Below are 18,959 nucleotides of genomic sequence, written 5' to 3'. Positions count from 1 at the left end.
AAAATACAATTAAATAAGAGATAAGAGACATTTAATCACTAGTAATCATAAGAATAAAGTGAGACACATCATATCATATTATTATGCCATGTGTTGTGTCTAGGGTCTAGATAACTGAATTTTTATTCTATATATATATGAATACCCTTTTTGTTAAAATTCAAATATTCATTGGATGTGATTTATTTGCACATGGCAATTTTCCGGACAGTCGTATCCATCCATAAATTCTTAAATTTGACTTTTCACATGGTGTAATCTTGATGAGGTACCTTATTGCAAAGACTCTTCAAATAGGCACTCCTATCCTATAAATAGGTGGAGTCTAGAGAGTTGAGAACACACCACAACTTACACTATCTACTTTCTCTAGTTTAAGCATTCTAGTTCGCATTGCATAGCTCGGTTCTCGCATTTAATTCAAGTTCGCCGGTGCCTACGAGTTTGAGGTGCTTCAACTCGATAGGAGGAAAGTCGTTTCATCTTTGGGGACATTACGCCAATCCGTGAGCACTAGCCGGGGCGTATTTCGTCTTGCGGAGAGAGGGTCACCTCGACTCGACTTGAAGAATACTATAGTTTGCATCTCTTTACTTTCGTTGTAATTTTTATTATTATATTTACCTTCCAGTTTTGTTCTTTTGTAATAGCAAGAGTTTTCCCATGTAAAGACTACAATATTTCCAACAATCGCAAGACGAAATATTGTACTCTTGTTGAAATCATGTCGACCGATGCCGGAGGAAACATGAAATTCAAAGCTGGAATAAAGCAACGAACGGTCGCAATGTCGATGCGCTATGGAGTGGTTAATTCCTTGAGATCTATTCTCTTGAGAATGATGTTTATCGTTTGTCATTTGACAAGCAAGACCAATTTAGATTTGGTAGTAGTAATTGGGATGCATGGGTTGATGAATATACCAATGCACATTTGGTTCAATATAATTGTGTACTTATTGTTGGAAACAATACTGTACAAATTATTTGAACGTGTTGTTATAAACAACAAAGATCACGAGGTGATCGCAATGGTCTCCAACGTGGACCATGGTAATAATCCAAATGAATGGTTTGTTGATACGGGTGCCACATGTCATGTGTGCTCAGAGAGAAACGTTTTTTCTACTTACAAATCTGTTGGAGGTAGAAAAGTACGTATGGGAAACCAAGCCTCTTCCGAGGTGGTTGGTGTGGGTAATGTGTTCCTAAAATTAGGATCCGGAAAGGTTCTTACCCTCAAGGATGTGCTGCATGTCACAGACATCCGAAATAATTTGGTGTCAGGCTCACTTCTAGTAAATCATGGATTTTCACTAGAATTTGAGTGTGAAAAGGTTATATTAACCAAGTATGAAAAGTTCATAGGTGAAGGTCACCTAGTGAATGGGCTTTTTGAGCTGAATGTTACGGTCATTCACCGTGGAAAGGGATTAAGAAATAAGGAAGATGATGCATCCTCCTATTTGCTTGAGTGCTCTGATTTATGGCATAAAAGATTGGGACATGTAAATCTAAATGCTATAAAAAGATTAGTAAATCTTAATTTACTAAAAGTAGATAAGTTTAACTCACAAGAAAAATGTGAAGTCTGTGTTGAAGCAAAAATGACCAAGCTACCGTTTCGCTCGGTAGAACGGAGCACAAAACCTCTAGAGTTAATCCATACAGACGTATGTGATTTAAAATTTGTGCAAACTAGAGGTGGTAAAAAATACTTCATCACATTTATAGATGATTGCACAAGGTATTGTTACCTTTACTTATTAAGAAGTAAAGATGAGGCAATTGAAGCGTTTAAAGACTTCAAAAATGAAGCCGAAAATCAACTTAATTGTCGAATTAAGTGTGTTCGAAGTGATAGAGGTGGTGAGTATGTAGCCCCGTTTGCAGAATTATGTCATGCAAGTGGTATAATTCACCAAACAACGGCTCCATATTCTCCCCAGTCAAATGGAGTTGCTGAACGAAAAAATCGAACACTTAAAGAGATGATGAATGCTCTGTTGATTAATTCTGGTTTATCCCAGAACATGTGGGGGGAGGCTGTGTTAACAGCGAATCATATCCTAAATAAAATTCCACTAAAAAATAGGGATGTGACTCCTTATGAGTTGTGGAAAGGGAAGAAACCTTCATATTCATACCTCAAAGTGTGAGGGTGTTTAGCGAAGGTAGAAGTGCCACCTCCGAAACAAGTTGCAATAGGCCCTAAAACAGTCGATTGCATCTTTATTGGCCATGCACTTAATAGTAGTGCCTATCGTTTCCTAGTCCATAGGTCAGCTGTGCCTGGCGTGGCTGAAGGAACAACGATTGAGTCAAGGAATGCTATATTCTTTGAGAATGTTTATCTTGCAAGAGGCAAGAGGATCGCTCTAGTGAAAGAATGATGGATGAATCTACTAGTTCTAATCCTCCAAAAAACACGAGGTCAAGTCCTGAGGATGTTGAACCAAGACGTGGTAAAAGAGTTAAAGTTGCTAAAACATTTGGTCCCGACTTCATAACTTTTATGTTGGATGACGAACCAAAGTCATTGGCGGAAGCTCTGTCTCGCCTCAGACGCGGCGTGGTGGCAAGAAGCTATCAACAGTGAAATTGAATCCATCATGAGAAATAACACTTGGGTGTTAGTAGACTTGCCTGAAGGCTGTAAGCCTTTAGGGTGCAAGTGGATTCTGAAAAGGAAATATAAGCCTGATGGTACTATAGATAAGTACAAAGCTCGCCTAGTTGTCCAAGGCTTTAAGCAGAAAGAAGGGCATGACTTTTTTGATACCTATTCACCTGTTACGAGAATCACTTCCATTCGGGTGCTTCTTGCGATTGCTGCTTTGCACAATCTTGAGATTCACCAAATGGATGTGAAAACTGCGTTTCTGAATGGTGATCTGGAAGAAGAAATATATATGGAACAACCCGAAGGGTTTGTTGTGCCTGGGCAAGAGCGTAAAGTATGCAAACTGGTAAAGTCATTATATGGGTTGAAGCAAGCACCATTACAATGGCATTTGAAATTTGACAACGTGATGTTGGCAAATGGATTCACTATCAATGAGTGCGATAAGTGTGTTTACATTAAAAACACAGATAACGGTTTTGTTATTGTGTGTTTGTATGTTGATGATATGTTGATAATGGGCAGCAATAGTGCCATTATTAACGAGACAAAAAAAACATGTTGAAAAGAAATTTCGATATGAAAGATATGGGTCTAGCTGATGTGATTCTTGGAATCAAAATATTGAGGACTAATGAGGGAATTGCCTTAACGCAATCTCATTATGTTGAGAAAATGCTTAAGAAATTCAACTCGTTTGATTGTAAGCCAGCAAAGACTCCTTTGGAGCTCAATGTCCATCTGAGCAAGAATATGGGTGATTCTGTTGCTCAAGAAGAGTATGCAAAGGTCATAGGAAGTTTGATGTTTATCACAAACTGTACTCGACCTGATCTTGCTTGTCCTGTAAACAAGTTGAGCCGATTTACGAGCAACCCAAGTAAGGAACATTGGAAAGCTCTGTGTAGAGTTTTGAGATACTTGAAGTATACTCTTAACTTTGGGTTGCATTACACAAGATATCCCCAAGTACTTGAAGGGTACTGTGATGCAAATTGGATCTCTGATTCAAAAGACTCATTTTCGACAAGTGGGTATGTGTTCACTGTGGTGGGTGGTGTTGTCTCGTGGAAATCAATGAAACAGACGTGTATTGCTCGTTCCACCATGGAATCTGAGTTTATCGCTTTGGATAAAGCAGGGGAAGAAGCCGAGTGGCTCAGAAATTTCCTAGAATGTATTCCATGTTGGAAGAAGCCAGTGCCCGCAGTATTGATACACTGTGATAGCAAAGCAGCTATAGGTAGAGCACAAAGTGGCTTTTATAATGGTAAGTCTCGACATATTCGTCGGCGACATAATACCGTAAGGCAGTTGATCACAAGTGGCATTATCTCAGTTGACTATGTAAAGTCAGTGGATAACTTAGCGGATCCGTTAACAAAAGGTTTAAACCGTGATTAAATGCATAAATTGCTAAAAGGAATGAGACTGAAAACCACATCTTAAAAGATGAGTATAGTGGTAACCCAACCGTACGATTGGAGATCCCATGGGATTGGTTCAATGGGAAAACGAAGCTATACAAATCTAGCTGTAACACTCAGAAGATTTTAATCTTCGCCCATTCTTTAGAAAGCATTGAGTGTTGTAACTTGCACGTGGTAAGAGGTTAAGTCTTTTGACTTTTAATGATTCTTGAAATCTCAAGGAGATGCAGTATGGCAGGATACTCATGAAAGAATCACCTATGTAAGTGAGAAGTGGGGCCACTTCATGTGTGTGAGTCACTTATGAATTCCAAATAGGTGTTCCACGGCCGAAACGGACACAAACGTGAGAACTGATGGAGTTGAGACAATATTGTGTTGATGCTATTGACTAGGCATACACCAAGGGGAATAGTTCAAGGCATAGCGTCCACTAGTCCGCCGGTATGTCCGATAGTGTTGACTATGGAAGGTTCAAAACCACAAGTTACCTCTCCAAATACAGTATCGTTTCCTGAGAACTGAGCAAAAGAGTCTGCATACATGCATTTGTGTCTGGTGTTGGTTTGAGCTTTCAGCGCTCTAACCAATGTGGGGGATTGTAGGAAAACACATGTGATAATTTCAAAAGGCTAGGCCTTTGGCTTTTCACATGGTGTAATCTTTATGAGGTACCTTATTGCAACGACTCTTCAAATAGGCACTCCTATCCTATAAATAGGTGGAGTCTTGAGAGTTGAGAACACACCACAACTTACACTATCTACTTTCTCTAGTTTAAGCATTCTAGTTCGCATTGCATAGCTCGGTTCTCGCCTTCAATTCAAGTTCGCCGGTGCCTACGAGTTTGAGGTGCTTCAACTCGATAGGAGGAAAGTCGTTTCATCTTTGGGGACATTACGCCAATCCGTGAGCACTAGCCGGGGCGTATTTCGTCTTGCGGAGAGAGGGTCACCTCGACTCGACTTGAAGAATACTATAGTTTGCATCTCTTTACTTTCGTTGTAATTTTTATTATTATATTTACCTTCCAGTTTTGTTCTTTTGTAATAGCAAGAGTTTTCCTGTGTAAAGACTACAATATTTCCAACAAAATCAAATGACCAAAATTCGATGCATATGTGACTAGTATTATCTAAAAACGGATTTTTTTTTATAATATCTATATAGATTATAACTATATTTAAATTGCGAATATTGTAGAAGTGCCTATTAAATAAAGAATAAAAAGAAATTGAAGAATATGCTTTGCCTTTGGATTTGATTTGCTATTTTAAGAGTTTTAAAGTGCCTGTCGGCCGAATAGAACTCCTAATATTATTGGCTATCTTCAGGAGGAGAAAAAATGTTGAATCGAAGATCTTGGACTAATGCAATTGAATTTTATAAAAGTCGTCCCGTATCTATTACTACAATATGCTCATCCATTCATAAAAATATGCACTCATTCCTTTTTAGTTTATCCCACAACAATATACACTATTTAGTTTTGTAAATCTTTTCTCTCTAATGAGGTAAGATCCATTCTCCACTAACAATACTTTAATTACTTTTTCTCTCCACCTCTCTCTTACTTTAACAATTTTACATTAATACTTGTACTGAAGAGTATATGATTTGTCATTTTCGTAAAATTAACAACTAATTAATAATATATCACTCTTATGTTATTGAACTCTAATATAATGCAATAGATGTAGTGTCAAGCATTTTATTCAACTAAGAAGAGCTGTCAAACTGATCTAAATTCAAGCATAATCTCTAATTTTATTTATTATTCTCACTTTATTTTATTTTATTTTATTTTATTTTATTCATTGAAATTTAGTAAGAAGAATCTTACTATTTTTTATTCTCTACTATAGATATATAATTTGATGGAAGCACGTATTCAGATGGAATTGGGAGTTGGATGAAATTTATGTTACAGTGCTCAAGTATGTTTATGGTAAGAGCATCCACGACCGTGCTCTTGCCAGCGGCACGGTTGTGGGTCCGGCCCCACTTTTTCTGCCTGCTCTCTAGCAAGAGCACAACACCCACAACTGTGCTCTTCCGCAAGGACGAGCACAATTCAATTTAAAATTCAATTAAACAAAAACATTTCCATAATATTAAAATTCATTAAAAAACCACAATAAATAATACAAATTACAAATAAAATAAAAAAGACATAATTAAAATCCTAAAAATTAAAAATTACATAATTAAAATACTAAAAATTAAAAATTACATAATTAAACTCCTAAAAATTAAAAATTACATAATTAAAATCCTAAAAATTGAGATTGAGAGAGTTGTTTAGTATAGTGTCATTTTTTGTGTTTGAAATGAGAGTATTTATAGATGAAAGTATGAATTTTGGGGTAAAAATGATGGAAAAAAATTAAAAGTGTGAAAAAATGGATATATTTTATTAGGAAGTGAGACAATATTTTTTTAATTAATTTTGAAATTTTCAGATTTTTTTTTATTTTTTTAAAAAAATAATAAAAAATGATAAATCAACGGGCCAATCAGAGCATGCCAGGTCGACGCCTTGTGCTCTTGCCGCTGGCACGGCCGTGCTCTTAGCTAAGAGCATGTCCGTGCCAGCGGCAAGAGCGCAGCGGCGGCGGAGCGCGTCCTTGCCAGCGGCAAGGACGGACGAGCAACATTCCACCACCGTTGGGGATGCTCTAAGAGCATCTCCAATGGTAATAGGTCAGCCATAGGCTAGCCACAAACTCCTCCTGCCACATCATCAGCACTAAAAACTTCTCCGGCCATATCATCAGGATAAGCAACTGGACAAGCAATAGGCTAGCCACAATAAATAAAATTATAAAAAATAAATAATTACAATCACACAAAATACAGAATTAAATTTACGACACAGATACGGGAAAATTCAATAATAATATTTAAATTAAAAAAGTACATTAATTAAAAAAAATTACATTAATTAAAAAAAAATCTAACAACGTGCAGTCCTCCGCGCCCACAACTCTTCAATTAAATCCTTTTGAAGTCGAATATGAGCATTCACTTGGCGCATGTCGGCATGCGCCTTGAGGCGGCCGACGTCATCGTGAGGTACCTGTTGAATTAATAAACTCGAATTTGAAGTCCACCAACTTAATTTTCCTAGAAGGGCCGAGAAAAGTTGAACAATAATTAAAGAGAAGACTAAAGTCTTACTCCCTCACCTACCTACTACTTGCCTACCTACACTAAGATATTTTACATGCAAATATAGCAATGAAGGAAGGGTCTTTCGAGAGAAAGTTGCATGGCAACTTGTATTAATATATTTAGGAATGATTGGCTAGTCCATGCAACAATGATTATTAAAATACTATAAGAATAAACTAGTAAAAAATCTATATGTATATGTCGGTTAGTTCACCGACTTTGTTACCTATAAATAGGTATAAGGTGTAGTGTACTAAGTGTAGCAAAAAAAAAAGAAAGTGTGCATGTGTAAGTGAGGTTGTACACAACAAGAAAGTGTGTATTGTGTATAAAAGAGAGAATTCTCCACATCAATATATTTCCCATATTTTCTACCAAAATTATTCTCTCAAATATTTTTCCTCCAAACCAAATTAATCCTCTAATATATTTCTTATATTTCCAACAAAATGGTACAAGAGCCATAAGTTCCTACCTATAGTATGGCTAACTTGTCGTCGTTCTAAGTCCCCATGCTCAATAAGAGCAGTTTCGATAATTGAAGTATTAAGATGAAATCGTTATTGGGAGCCCATGACGTTTGGGAGATCGTGGAGAGTGGCTATGAGGAGCCACAAGATGAGACCGCTCTATCCCAACAACAAAGGGATAGATTGCGAGATGGGAGAAAGAGAGACAAGAAGGCTCTCTATCTCATCTATCAAGCTCTAGGGGACGACGATTTTGAGAAGATTTCGAGTGCAAGCACTGCCAAAGAACCGTGGGGAAAGCTCCAAATCTCATGTACTGGAGCAGAGAGAGTAAAGAAGGTACGTCTCCAAACTTTAAGAGGAGAATTTGAATCTTTGCATATGAAAGAGTCCGAGTCAATTTCGGATTATTTTTCAAGAGTCTTGGCGGTGTCAAATCAAATGAAAAGAAATGGTGAAAAATTGGAGGATGTTAGAATCATGAAAAAAATATTGCGCTCTCTAACCCCTAATTTTGAGCACATAGTAGTGACAATAGAAGAAACAAAAGATTTGGAGGAAATGACTATCGATCACTTGTTGGGATCGCTACAAGCATATGATGAGAAACAAAAGAAGAAGCAAGAAATTGTGGAGCAACTTTTAAAGTTGCAAGTGAGCCCAAAGGAGAAAGAAGAAAGTTCGGGCAATGGTGGTGGTCGACAAGGAAGAGGTCGCGGACAAAGACAAGATCGTGGTCGTGGCCGAGGATATGCTCGTGGACGTGGACGAGGATATTTTCCGAACAATGAAGAAAGAAAGGAGTTCCCAAATAAGGGACGAGGAAGGAGTTCCCCACAGTCGAGGTACGATAAATCTTCAATAAAGTGTTACAATTGTCATAGATATGGGCACTATGCTTCCGAGTGCAGAGATGCAAAATCAAAAGTTGAAGAGAAGGCTAATTATGTGGAGAATACGAATGAAGAAAATGGTTGTGTCCTTCTAGCTTATAAAGGAGAAGCTGGGAGAAAAGATGATACGTGGTACCTCGACACAGGAGCGAGCAATCATATGTGTGGGAACATAAGCATGTTCGTGGAGCTTGATGAATCAGTAAGTGGTAACGTCTCCTTTGGTGATGAATCTAAAATTCCAGTTAAAGGGAAAGACAAGATACTAATTCGTTTGAAGAATGGAGCTCATGATTTTATTTCTAATGTATATTACGTGCCCAATATGAAAAATAATATTTTGAGTCTTGGACAACTCTTAGAGAAAGGTTATAATATTCATATGAAAGATTATAGCCTTTCAATAAGAGATAGCAAAAATGATTTAATCGCTAAGGTGCCAATGTCCAAGAATTGAATGTTTTTATTAAATGTTCAAAATGATGTGGTGAAGTGTCTTCAAGCATGTTATAAAGATAAGTCTTGGCTATGGCATCTTCGATTTGGGCACTTGAATTTTGGTAGCTTAAAATTGCTATCAAATAAAGAAATGGTACGAGGATTACCGCCCATCAAGCACCCCGATCAACTCTGTGAAGGATGCTTAGTTGGGAAGCACTTCAGAAAGCCGTTCCCAAAGGAGTCGCATTCAAGAGCTCAGAAACCATTGGAGTTAATCCACGCAGACGTGTGTGGACCAATCAAGCCAAGCTCACTCGGTAAAAATAATTATTTCCTACTATTTATCGATGATTTTTCAAGAAAGACGTGGGTATATTTCTTGAAGCATAAATCAGAAGCATTTGATGCTTTCAAGAAGTTCAAGGCTGCCGTAGAGAAAGAAAGCGGTCTAGAGATCAAAGCAATGAGGACCGACCGAGGTGGAGAATCCACATCCAGGGAGTTTCAAAAATTTTGCAAAGAAAGTGGAATTCGGCGGCAATTAACGGTTCCAAGATCCCCCCAGCCGAATGGAGTGGCCGAACGAAAGGACAGGACTATCGTTGAGATGACTCGGAGTATGCTAAAGACGAAGAATTTGCCCAAGGAGCTATGGGCAGAAGCAGTGGCGTGCGCTGTATACTTGTCTAATCGGTCTCCAACCAGAAGTGTGTGGGGAATGACTCCTCAAGAAGCTTGGAGCGGAAGAAAACCAGGGATCGCACACTTGAGAGTGTTCGGGAGCAAAGCCTATGCACATGTACCTGATCAAACGAAGAGTAAACTCGATGACAAAAGCAAGCCATTCATCTTCATCGGGTACGACTCTAACAATGATTAGCCGAGACGTGGAGTTTGATGAAGAAGGAGTATGGGATTTCGGCTCGGACAATGACACCACTTCCATACCTCCATTTGGAGATCCAAGAATAGACGAGCAAATAAGAGAGGAGCAACAAGAACAAACAACTCCACCTGTATCTCCTGCTAAATCCGTTGGAGGCTCGCCGCCATCTTTCTTGAACGAAAGAGCCACACAACACACACGAAATTTAGCTGAAGTGTATGAAGACATTGAAAGGTTAGAAGATCTTACCTTATTCTGCTTATTTGCTGATTGTGAACCAGTCAACTATGAAGAAGCTGCAGAAAGTAAAAATTGGCGAGTCGCAATGGATGAAGAGATTAAGGCTACAGAGAAGAATGATACGTGGGAGTTGGTGACACTACCTAAGGGACACAAGGCCATTGGAGATAAGTGGGTGTATAAAATTAAGAAGAATTCCAATGCTGAAGTTGAAAGATATAAAACAAGACTCGTCGCAAAAGGATATAGTCAAAGAACCGGAATCGACTATGATGAGGTATTTGCTCCTGTCGCTCGCCTGGAAACTATTAGACTAATACTCTCTCTTGCGGTCCAAAATAGATGGAAGATTTATCAAATGGATGTAAAGTCGGCTTTCTTGAATGGATTTCTTGATAAAGAAGTCTACATCAAACAACCTGATGGTTACGTGGTGAATGGCCAAGAAGACAAAGTTTTGAAGTTGAAGAAAGCCTTGTACGGGCTAAAGCAAACACCAAGGGCATGGAATAGTAGGATCGACAAGTATCTTGAAGATAATGCCTTCACCAAATGCCCACATGAACATGCACTCTATGTGAAAAGTAAAGAAAATGATGTCTTAATAGTGTGCTTGTATGTGGATGATCTCATTTTCACACGAAACAATCCAAGCATGTTCGAGGAATTCAAGAAGGCCATGACTGACGAATTCGAGATGACGGACATTGGGCTGATGGCATACTACCTAGGTGTGGAAGTGAAGCAACTTGAAGATGGAGTATTCATCACACAATAACACTATGCAAATGAGATTATGAAGAAATTCAAAATGGAGGATTACAAGTCAATCAACACGCCGGTGGAGTGCGGGGTCAAGCTATCTAAGAACGACAAAGGAGAAAAGGTGGATCCGACACTATACAAGAACTTGGTTGGAAGCCTACGGTACTTAAATTGCACAAGGCCAGATATATTGTACGCTACTGGGCTCGTAAGTCACTACATGGAAAATCCAACTACTTCCCACTTCAAGGCAACAAAGAGGATACTCCGCTATCTCAGAGGTACGATCGACTATGGCCTATTTTATTCACACACTAATGATTACAAGCTTGTTGGCTATAGCGATAGTGATTGGGCTGGAGACAATGATGACCGAAAGAGTACGAGTGGATATGTGTTCTACATGGGAGACACTGCCTTCACTTGGATGTATAAGAAACAACCAATCGTCACACTATCAACATGTGAAGCCGAATATGTGGCCGCCACCTTCAGTGTTTGTCATGCGGCTTGGCTCAGAAGTTTATTGGCGGAGCTCGGGTGGTCACAAAAGGAGCCAACAACTATTTGTGTGGACAACAAGTCGACGATTGCGCTATCCAAAAATCCAGTATTTCACAACCGGAGCAAGCACATCGATACTCGCTTCCACTACATCAGAGAATGTGTTGCGAATAAGGAGATTCAAGTCGAATATGTGAAATCACAAGACCAAGTTGCTGATATTTTCACAAAGCCCCTCAAATTCGAAGACTTTATCAAGATCAAGACGTTGCTCGGAATGACAAATCAAGTTTAAGGGGGTGTTGAATTAATAAACTTGAATTTGAAGTCCACCGACTTAATTTTCCTAGAAGGACCGAGAAAAGTTGAACAATAATTAAAGAGAAGACTAAAGTCTTACTCCCTCACCTACCTACTACTAGCCTACCTACACTAAGATATTTTACATGCAAATATAGCAATGATGGAAGGGTCTTTCGAGAGAAAGTTGCATGGCAACTTGTATTAATATATTTAGGAATGGTTGGCTAGTCCATGCAACAATGATTATTAAAATACAATAAGAATAAACTAGTAAAAAATCTATATGTATATGTCGGTTAGTTCACCGACTTTGTTACCTATAAATAGGTATAAGGTGTAGTGTACTAAGTGTAGCAAAAAAAAGAAAGAAAGTGTGCGTGTGTAAGTGAGGTTGTGCACAACAAGAAAGTGTGTATTGTGTATAAAATCGAGAATTCTCCACGTCAATATATTTCCCATATTTTCCACCAAAATTATCCTCTCAAATATTTCCTCCAAATCAAATTAATCGTCCAATATATTTCCTTCGTACGTTGGGGGCGGCCACGCCGTGGCTTGGGCCGGCTTCATTAGCACCGTCATTGGCCCAACTAGTCAGTTGTACACCTTCATCTTCGACAATCATGTTGTACAGGATAATACATGCGTACATTATATCAGCAATGCAGTCGACATGCCACAAACGCGTTGGACCCCTAATTGCCGCCCATCGAGACTGGAGCACACCAAATGCGTGCTCCACGTCCTTGCGCGCCGACTCCTGCCGTTCCGCAAAGTAGGTCTTCCTCTCATCTGATGCGCATCTGATCGTCTTCACAAAGACGGGCCACCTACGGTAAATCTCATTCGACGTATATATAGTGTTTCGGAAAAAAAATTGAGCCGGCCGATCGGGAGCCTGCAATGGCGGCCAGCCGACCGGGGAGCGGATCGGCCAACGCCCGAAAATCGGCGTCGGGTCGCCGATTTTTTCGCCGAAATGGCGCTCACCGGTTCTAATGGTTGGGCGAGCGGACCAGCCAGCGCCAGGAATCGGCTAACCTGTCCGCTCGCCGCCATTGGAGATGCTCTAAAAGAATAATCACCTTAATACTTGATCTTCGAAAAAAAAGTCACTTTCCTACGTATACATGCACTATAAAATAATGACGTTAGACTCCAATAATAGTACAATACGTGTTTAAGAAATTATTTAATTTTGTGGCAAAAATGGAAATGAAAAATAATAAAATGAGATAAAATGAATAATTTAAATATGAACGGAGAAACTACAACACAACAATCCAAAAGTAATTAAAAACGATATTCCCATCAAGCATACTGATACGTGAATATCTCCAAGAATATCCCCAAATCTCTCTTATTTAGTTTAGTAGTGATTTAGCATATCTTTTCATATGCTCATTAAGTTAGAATCCCTATTATAAATAGGACTATTGTTATTCTCATTAGGCAATCAAGAAACATAAAATTATCTTATTTTCCTTTTATCGTATTTTCCTATTTTTATCGTCTTCTTTATTTTCTCGCAACCCTAGTTTGGAGCTGATCCCGGGGAAAGCCCGAGACGTCCACTTTTATCCCTCCGTCGTCGACCTCTCGTCGTCGCCGGAATCTTGTTAAGGGAGTGCACCCTTAACAATTGGTGCTTTCATTGAGAGCTCAATTTTCATTGTTGAACTCATGTCGGATACTCACTCATTCGTCGGTCTCATGGAACCGATGTGCTCCGTGCCTGTGGTTACAGACCCGGGGATATCGCAGGCGGTGGAGTCGCCCTCCCTTGACCCGATTAAGGTGATGTTCGAGCAATTGCTGGCGGGTTTGGCTAGATTGGAGAATTGGATGGATGATTACGATCGCGGGCGCCACACGCTATGGCCCGATCCGGAACCGCCGGACAGTCGCGCGCCTCCGCGATCATTGGAGACTCCTCTGCCGTTCATTCCACCTTTCACGGCGGTATCGGTCGCTACGACACACATGCCGATGACCGCAACTGCGTTCAGCCGTTCTGAAGGGTTTCGCATAAACCCTAATCTCCCGACAGGCGCGCCACGGATGGGGTTCACACAGCAGCCTTCGGCCTGGGATTTGCCGCCTTCGTCGCGAACCCTACCCTCATCTTGGGACCTGCCGGTCGCGACGCGCACACAACACGGGGCGCAATGGGGGGCTCCTTCCGCCTCGCATAACCCTACGCCATGGGATCCATGGGGTAACCGTGTCCCCGATCAATGGGGTCCAAACGAGCAGTCATCGTGGGACCTTCCACCCACGTCGCGAGGTCAGCACGCCTCGTGGGATCGGCCAGCCGCAACAGTCGCGGCACAGCCGCAATTAGGGTTCGGTGGGCAGCTCTCTCGTGGCCCACACCGCAGAACCCTATCGGAGACCAACCCTTGGGAGCGTCAAGGGTCCAGCTGCTACGGGAATCGACCTAGAACGACGACTTCATGGGATAACCCAGCCTTTCGGCATGAGATTCACGATGGGGGACATCTGCCCGCGTGGGATGGCCCGTGGGGCAGACACGACAGGGCCGGTTATTATGAACCCTCACGTTATGATCATCGCTCAGAGAAACCACGATATGAGGAGATGAAGCCGCCGTGCTTCGACGGGTCTGATGCAGTCAATTGGATATCGCACGTGCCGGTGGTGGTAGGCGAGGCTAATGAGTACGGATGCTATGGCCATGGCTCCGCTCACATCCATTTTCCTAAATTGGAGTGCAATCTGAATAGTGATGTGTGCGGGAACGCGCGTGAAGTGAATAAACAAAAATGGGAAGACTCTTATTCAATGGGTTGGGTGACGCAGATGGAGTATTCATATGATAACGCGAGAGATTTTGTTTTTTCGGAATGCCGAGTGGCGGAAGAAGATCGTTGTGATGAACGGGAAAGAGTACATTCCACGGACTCTATATTTGAGACAAAAGCAAAGGAGGTCTTAGTTCGTGATGTGGCTACTTCAGATACAGAAGATGTAACTATCCCGACCAGTGGCTTGCCAGTAATTCAAGATGAAGATGTTCATGTGTCGAAGAATGTCGTTGAGGCTCGGGATGAGGCAGAGCCGGCGATTGGAAGCCCCACCATAATTGGCGACGCACCAAAGAAATCGCCTGCTCCTATTGCAATGCAGCTCAAGGTATTGACTGCAACTTTATCGCGGTTTCCGGCTTCGCTTTTTGTCCATTCCTCGAAGGGAAGAAGGTTTTTGAGCCATTCATCGATATGTCATCCATGGCAGGCATCGAGCCTCACTCGGTGAATGTTTATGGGAATATTGAAGGAAGTCGTTCAATTATTCGGTGGGCATTTGATCCGGGGGGAGTTATCTCGCCAAAGCTGTTCAGTGGGGGGTTATTCTCGCAGTGCCGTGGTTCCCACCTTGAGGACAAGGTGGATTTTAACCGCGGGGGAGTTGATACGAGAATATCTCTACAAATATCCCCAAATCTCTCTTATTTAGTTTAGCATTGATTTAGCATATCCTTTCATATATTCGTAGTATCTTTATTTTCTTATTAATTAAGTTAGGGTTAGTCTTATAAATAGGAGTCTTTATATCCACTTTAATCAATGAAGAAAATACATATTATTTGCCCTAGTTTTTACGTTTCTTTCTTTTTCCGCAAACACAAACGGAGCTGATCTCGGGGAGAGCCCGGGACGTCCATCTTTTCCATCTTTCATTCGAGCGTCGTCAACACCTCGTCGTCGATCGGTTCTTGTTGAGGGGATTAGCCTTAACAATTGGTGCTTTCATTGCTGAATTCATGTCCGATTTTCAAGCAGGAGTAGGGCGCACGAATACTATGTGTTCGCTGCCTTCAATCGCAGAACTACCGGCGGTTACAGACCCAGTTCTGTCACCGGCTGTGGAGTCGCCCTCCATAGCTCCGCGCACAGACCCGATTAGGGTTCTGTTCGAGCAGATGATGGCAGGTTTAGCGAGAGTGGAGACACGCATGGACGACTACGTTCGCCGCCCGTCTTCGCGCCACACGCTACGACCGGAACCGGAGCCGCCACACAGTCGCGCGACCCCTCATTCGCTGGAGGTCGCCTTGCCGTTTACTCCGCCGTTTGATGCGGTGTCCGTCGTTACGCCGCCACTGCCGACGAACGTCCCCTGTCTGAGCCGCACCGAGGGGTTTCTTCCTAACCCTAATTGCGCAGCAGGCTCGCTTCGACCAGGGTTCGCCCAGCAGCAATCAGCGGGGGAATCGCCGCCCACATCGCGACCACAGCGCTCGTCGTGGGATCTGCCGCCCACGTCGGGATCACAGCAGACAGGGCCATGGGATCTGCCTCCCTCTTCACGCGCCCCTGCCGCATGGGATCCTTGGGGCAACCGCTTCACCGAACACCAGATTCATAGCGGGCACTCATCGTGGGACCTTCCACCCACGTCGCGAGGTCAGCACTCATCGTGGGATCGGCCAGCCGCGTCGCATTCGCACCATGCGCAGGCACCGCCATGGGGATTTCCCTCCTCTTCTCTCACGACCGCGGATTGGGATCCCTGGGGTATTCGGTTCCCAGATCACCAAATTCAAAACGGTCACACGTCGTGGGAACCCCAGGAGCAGCGACAACCCGCGTCCTTACCGATCGCGGATAAGCCATACGGGTTAACAACTTCCGTTACTAGCAAGAGCTTAGTACCTGTCCCAGCAGCTGTGCCTGAGCAGACCATATCTCAGCCTGTAACATCTAATGCTGGGCCATCTGGTTTCGGTCGAATCGAGACTCCACCACCTTCTTTGATAACCCCAGGGCATCTGTTACAGTCTGGACTATCTACTGCTTTTGCACCTCAATCTATACAAACAACACATAAGGATGTGGAAGTAGTTCACGTGTCATCAAAGCCTGTGGCTGACTCATTAGCTCATGGAGCAGCGGAATCTCAACCACCTATATTACCATTGCCACCAAATGCGCATGCCCACAAGCCAAATGGAAGGCTGTATTATGCGCGTAACAATTACAGAGGGCGTGGCGGAAGAGGCTCTGGGAACCTGCGGCCGGTTATGAAATTTAGTGAAGATTTTGATTTTTTGGCATATGAGGATGAGGATGATGTTGAATTGCCTAATGTTGAGGTCAAGCCTATTTACAATAAGGATGACTTCTTTGAATCCCTTTCTTCCAATGCCCTGAACAATGATCCTAATCATGGAAGGACAAGATACTCGGAGCAAATAAAATTAGACACAGAGACGTGTGGAGTATATTCAAGGTATCGAGTTGGTACAAGAGGCCTCATTGCTCATTGGTTTCCACCTTGAGGGCAAGGTGGATTTCAACCGTGGGGGAGTTGATACGTGAATATCTCCAAGAATATCCCCAAATCTCTCTTATTTAGTTTAGTAGTGATTTAGCATATCTTTTCATATGCTCATTAAGTTAGAATCCCTATTATAAATAGGACTATTGTTATTCTCATTAGGCAATCAAGAAACATCAAATTATCTTATTTTCCTTTTATCGTATTTTCCTATTTTTATCGTCTTCTTTATTTTCTCGCAACCCTAGTTTGGAGCTGATCCCGGGGAAAGCCCGAGACGTCCACTTTTATCCCTCCGTCGTCGACCTCTCGTCGTCGCCGGAATCTTGTTAAGGGAGTGCACCCTTAACACATACACAATTCCAATTGAGTCATGACAGGAAGGTTGAATTGAAGACTAATACTTACACAATTCCAATTGAAAAAATAAGAAAGGAAAAGAAGACAAAAACAATCATTGTCGCGTAATATGAGCAATAACTGTCACACCTCAACCCCTCTGACGTGTGCACTTACTATAAATAAATCCCTTATTATAAAAACAATCAATACACGTGTCTAATTCATGGAACACCCATATTATATAAGTTCGAACCAACACTTATGCGATACATATTTCAAAAAAATATCCTATAAAGTAGTGGAACCATCTCACCACTCTTTGTACTATACATTTATCTACATGAAAAATGATGAGGAGGAGAAGGTTGCCAATATGCATCAGCCGCCGAACCTGATAACATGTGGAGTTCCTATGACCCATGTCAGTCAAAACTTTACTGCTATTTTATTCCTGAAAAATTTAGTGGTTTATATGAGCCACAACTCAGTATATATAAATTTCCACATTTAATCTCACATGATACAAACATCAAGCATATTCTTTTATCAATACATATAATCAGAAACAATATATAACATAATTTAAAAACAAACCAGTTCATATTCATATGCATATGCCACTCCATTCAATTTATTACTCTGTAACAGTCAAGCCTGGTATCTGCCCGGGATTCCTCTATGATTGACCCGTAGGTCCCATTATGATTTGGACTCATAGGTCCCTCTGTATTTGGACTCATAGGTCCCTCTATATTTGGACACATAGGTCCCTCTGTATTTGGACTCATAGGCCCCTCTGTAATTTCAGATCCAGTACAAGGCTGTCACAGATCCTCTTTAATCACATGATTCATGTACTTTCAATATCATATGTAAAACATCAATTACATATTTTTATCATATAATTCATTTACAATATCATATCCATTGCACCGATCACATATCCATATCATATTCCACCATCTATATCAAACAATTCATAATCATATCAATTTCACACTATATAATCAAATAATTCACTCCAATTCAACATATAACAATCAACCACATAACACATGTAAAACTAAAAGTGTGATTTATACACACCTGTCTGATGATAACATGTAATCAAATTGAACACCCAAATTTCATTCTTGATCCACACCTCTTAATCCTTACGAGCTAAGTTTCATCTTCTTCTTGTTGTTTCTCTATATAGAAACTTCTTTTTTTTCGTATTATTTTTTTTGTAAAGCCCCCATATTTTTACTATTCAAAATTATTTAATCTAAAAGGTTGACTCACAAATCTAACTATAGCTTCCATACGTGTTTCTTTATTGTTTCACTACGAATATAATTGTATATTATACTTACACATATTAATGCACACACTTTTACACAATATTATCGTTCTTTTGTTTCACCAACATATACAATTTTAATATTTAGAATATTTTGTATTGTACATAATCTACGCATATTAAATTTTGAGAACTCCCATGAATCATAATTGTACATATATTCTACTAATTGAGTTACTCACAATGGTAATTATTTTCTTTTTGCTGCATGCTTGATTTCTCTATAATATTTAATGACAATAT

The 18,959-nt window shown here is 40.9% G+C and overlaps 1 protein-coding gene across 1 annotated transcript; it reads left to right on the top strand.

Annotated features, from left to right (window-relative positions):
• Positions 1-15,554: 15,554 nt before the first annotated feature.
• On the top strand, positions 15,555-17,033 carry LOC121796638 (protein transport protein sec31-like). The gene has a single exon (XM_042195446.1). The coding sequence runs from the start codon at positions 15,555-15,557 to the stop codon at positions 17,031-17,033; it is 1,479 nt and encodes a 492-aa protein (XP_042051380.1).
• The last annotated feature ends 1,926 nt before the right edge of the window (positions 17,034-18,959 follow it).

The sequence above is a fragment of the Salvia splendens genome, chromosome 3 (assembly GCF_004379255.2).
Source record: "Salvia splendens isolate huo1 chromosome 3, SspV2, whole genome shotgun sequence".
Taxonomy (NCBI): Eukaryota; Viridiplantae; Streptophyta; class Magnoliopsida; order Lamiales; family Lamiaceae; genus Salvia; species Salvia splendens.
The sequence above is the reverse complement of the archived record's forward strand: the minus strand, read 5'-3'. Positions and strand labels throughout refer to the sequence as shown.

Coding starts and splice junctions, on each gene's coding strand:
- LOC121796638 (XM_042195446.1), top strand. CDS start 15,555: ATGTGTTCGCTGCCTTCAATCGCAGAACTACCGGCGGTTACAGACCCA.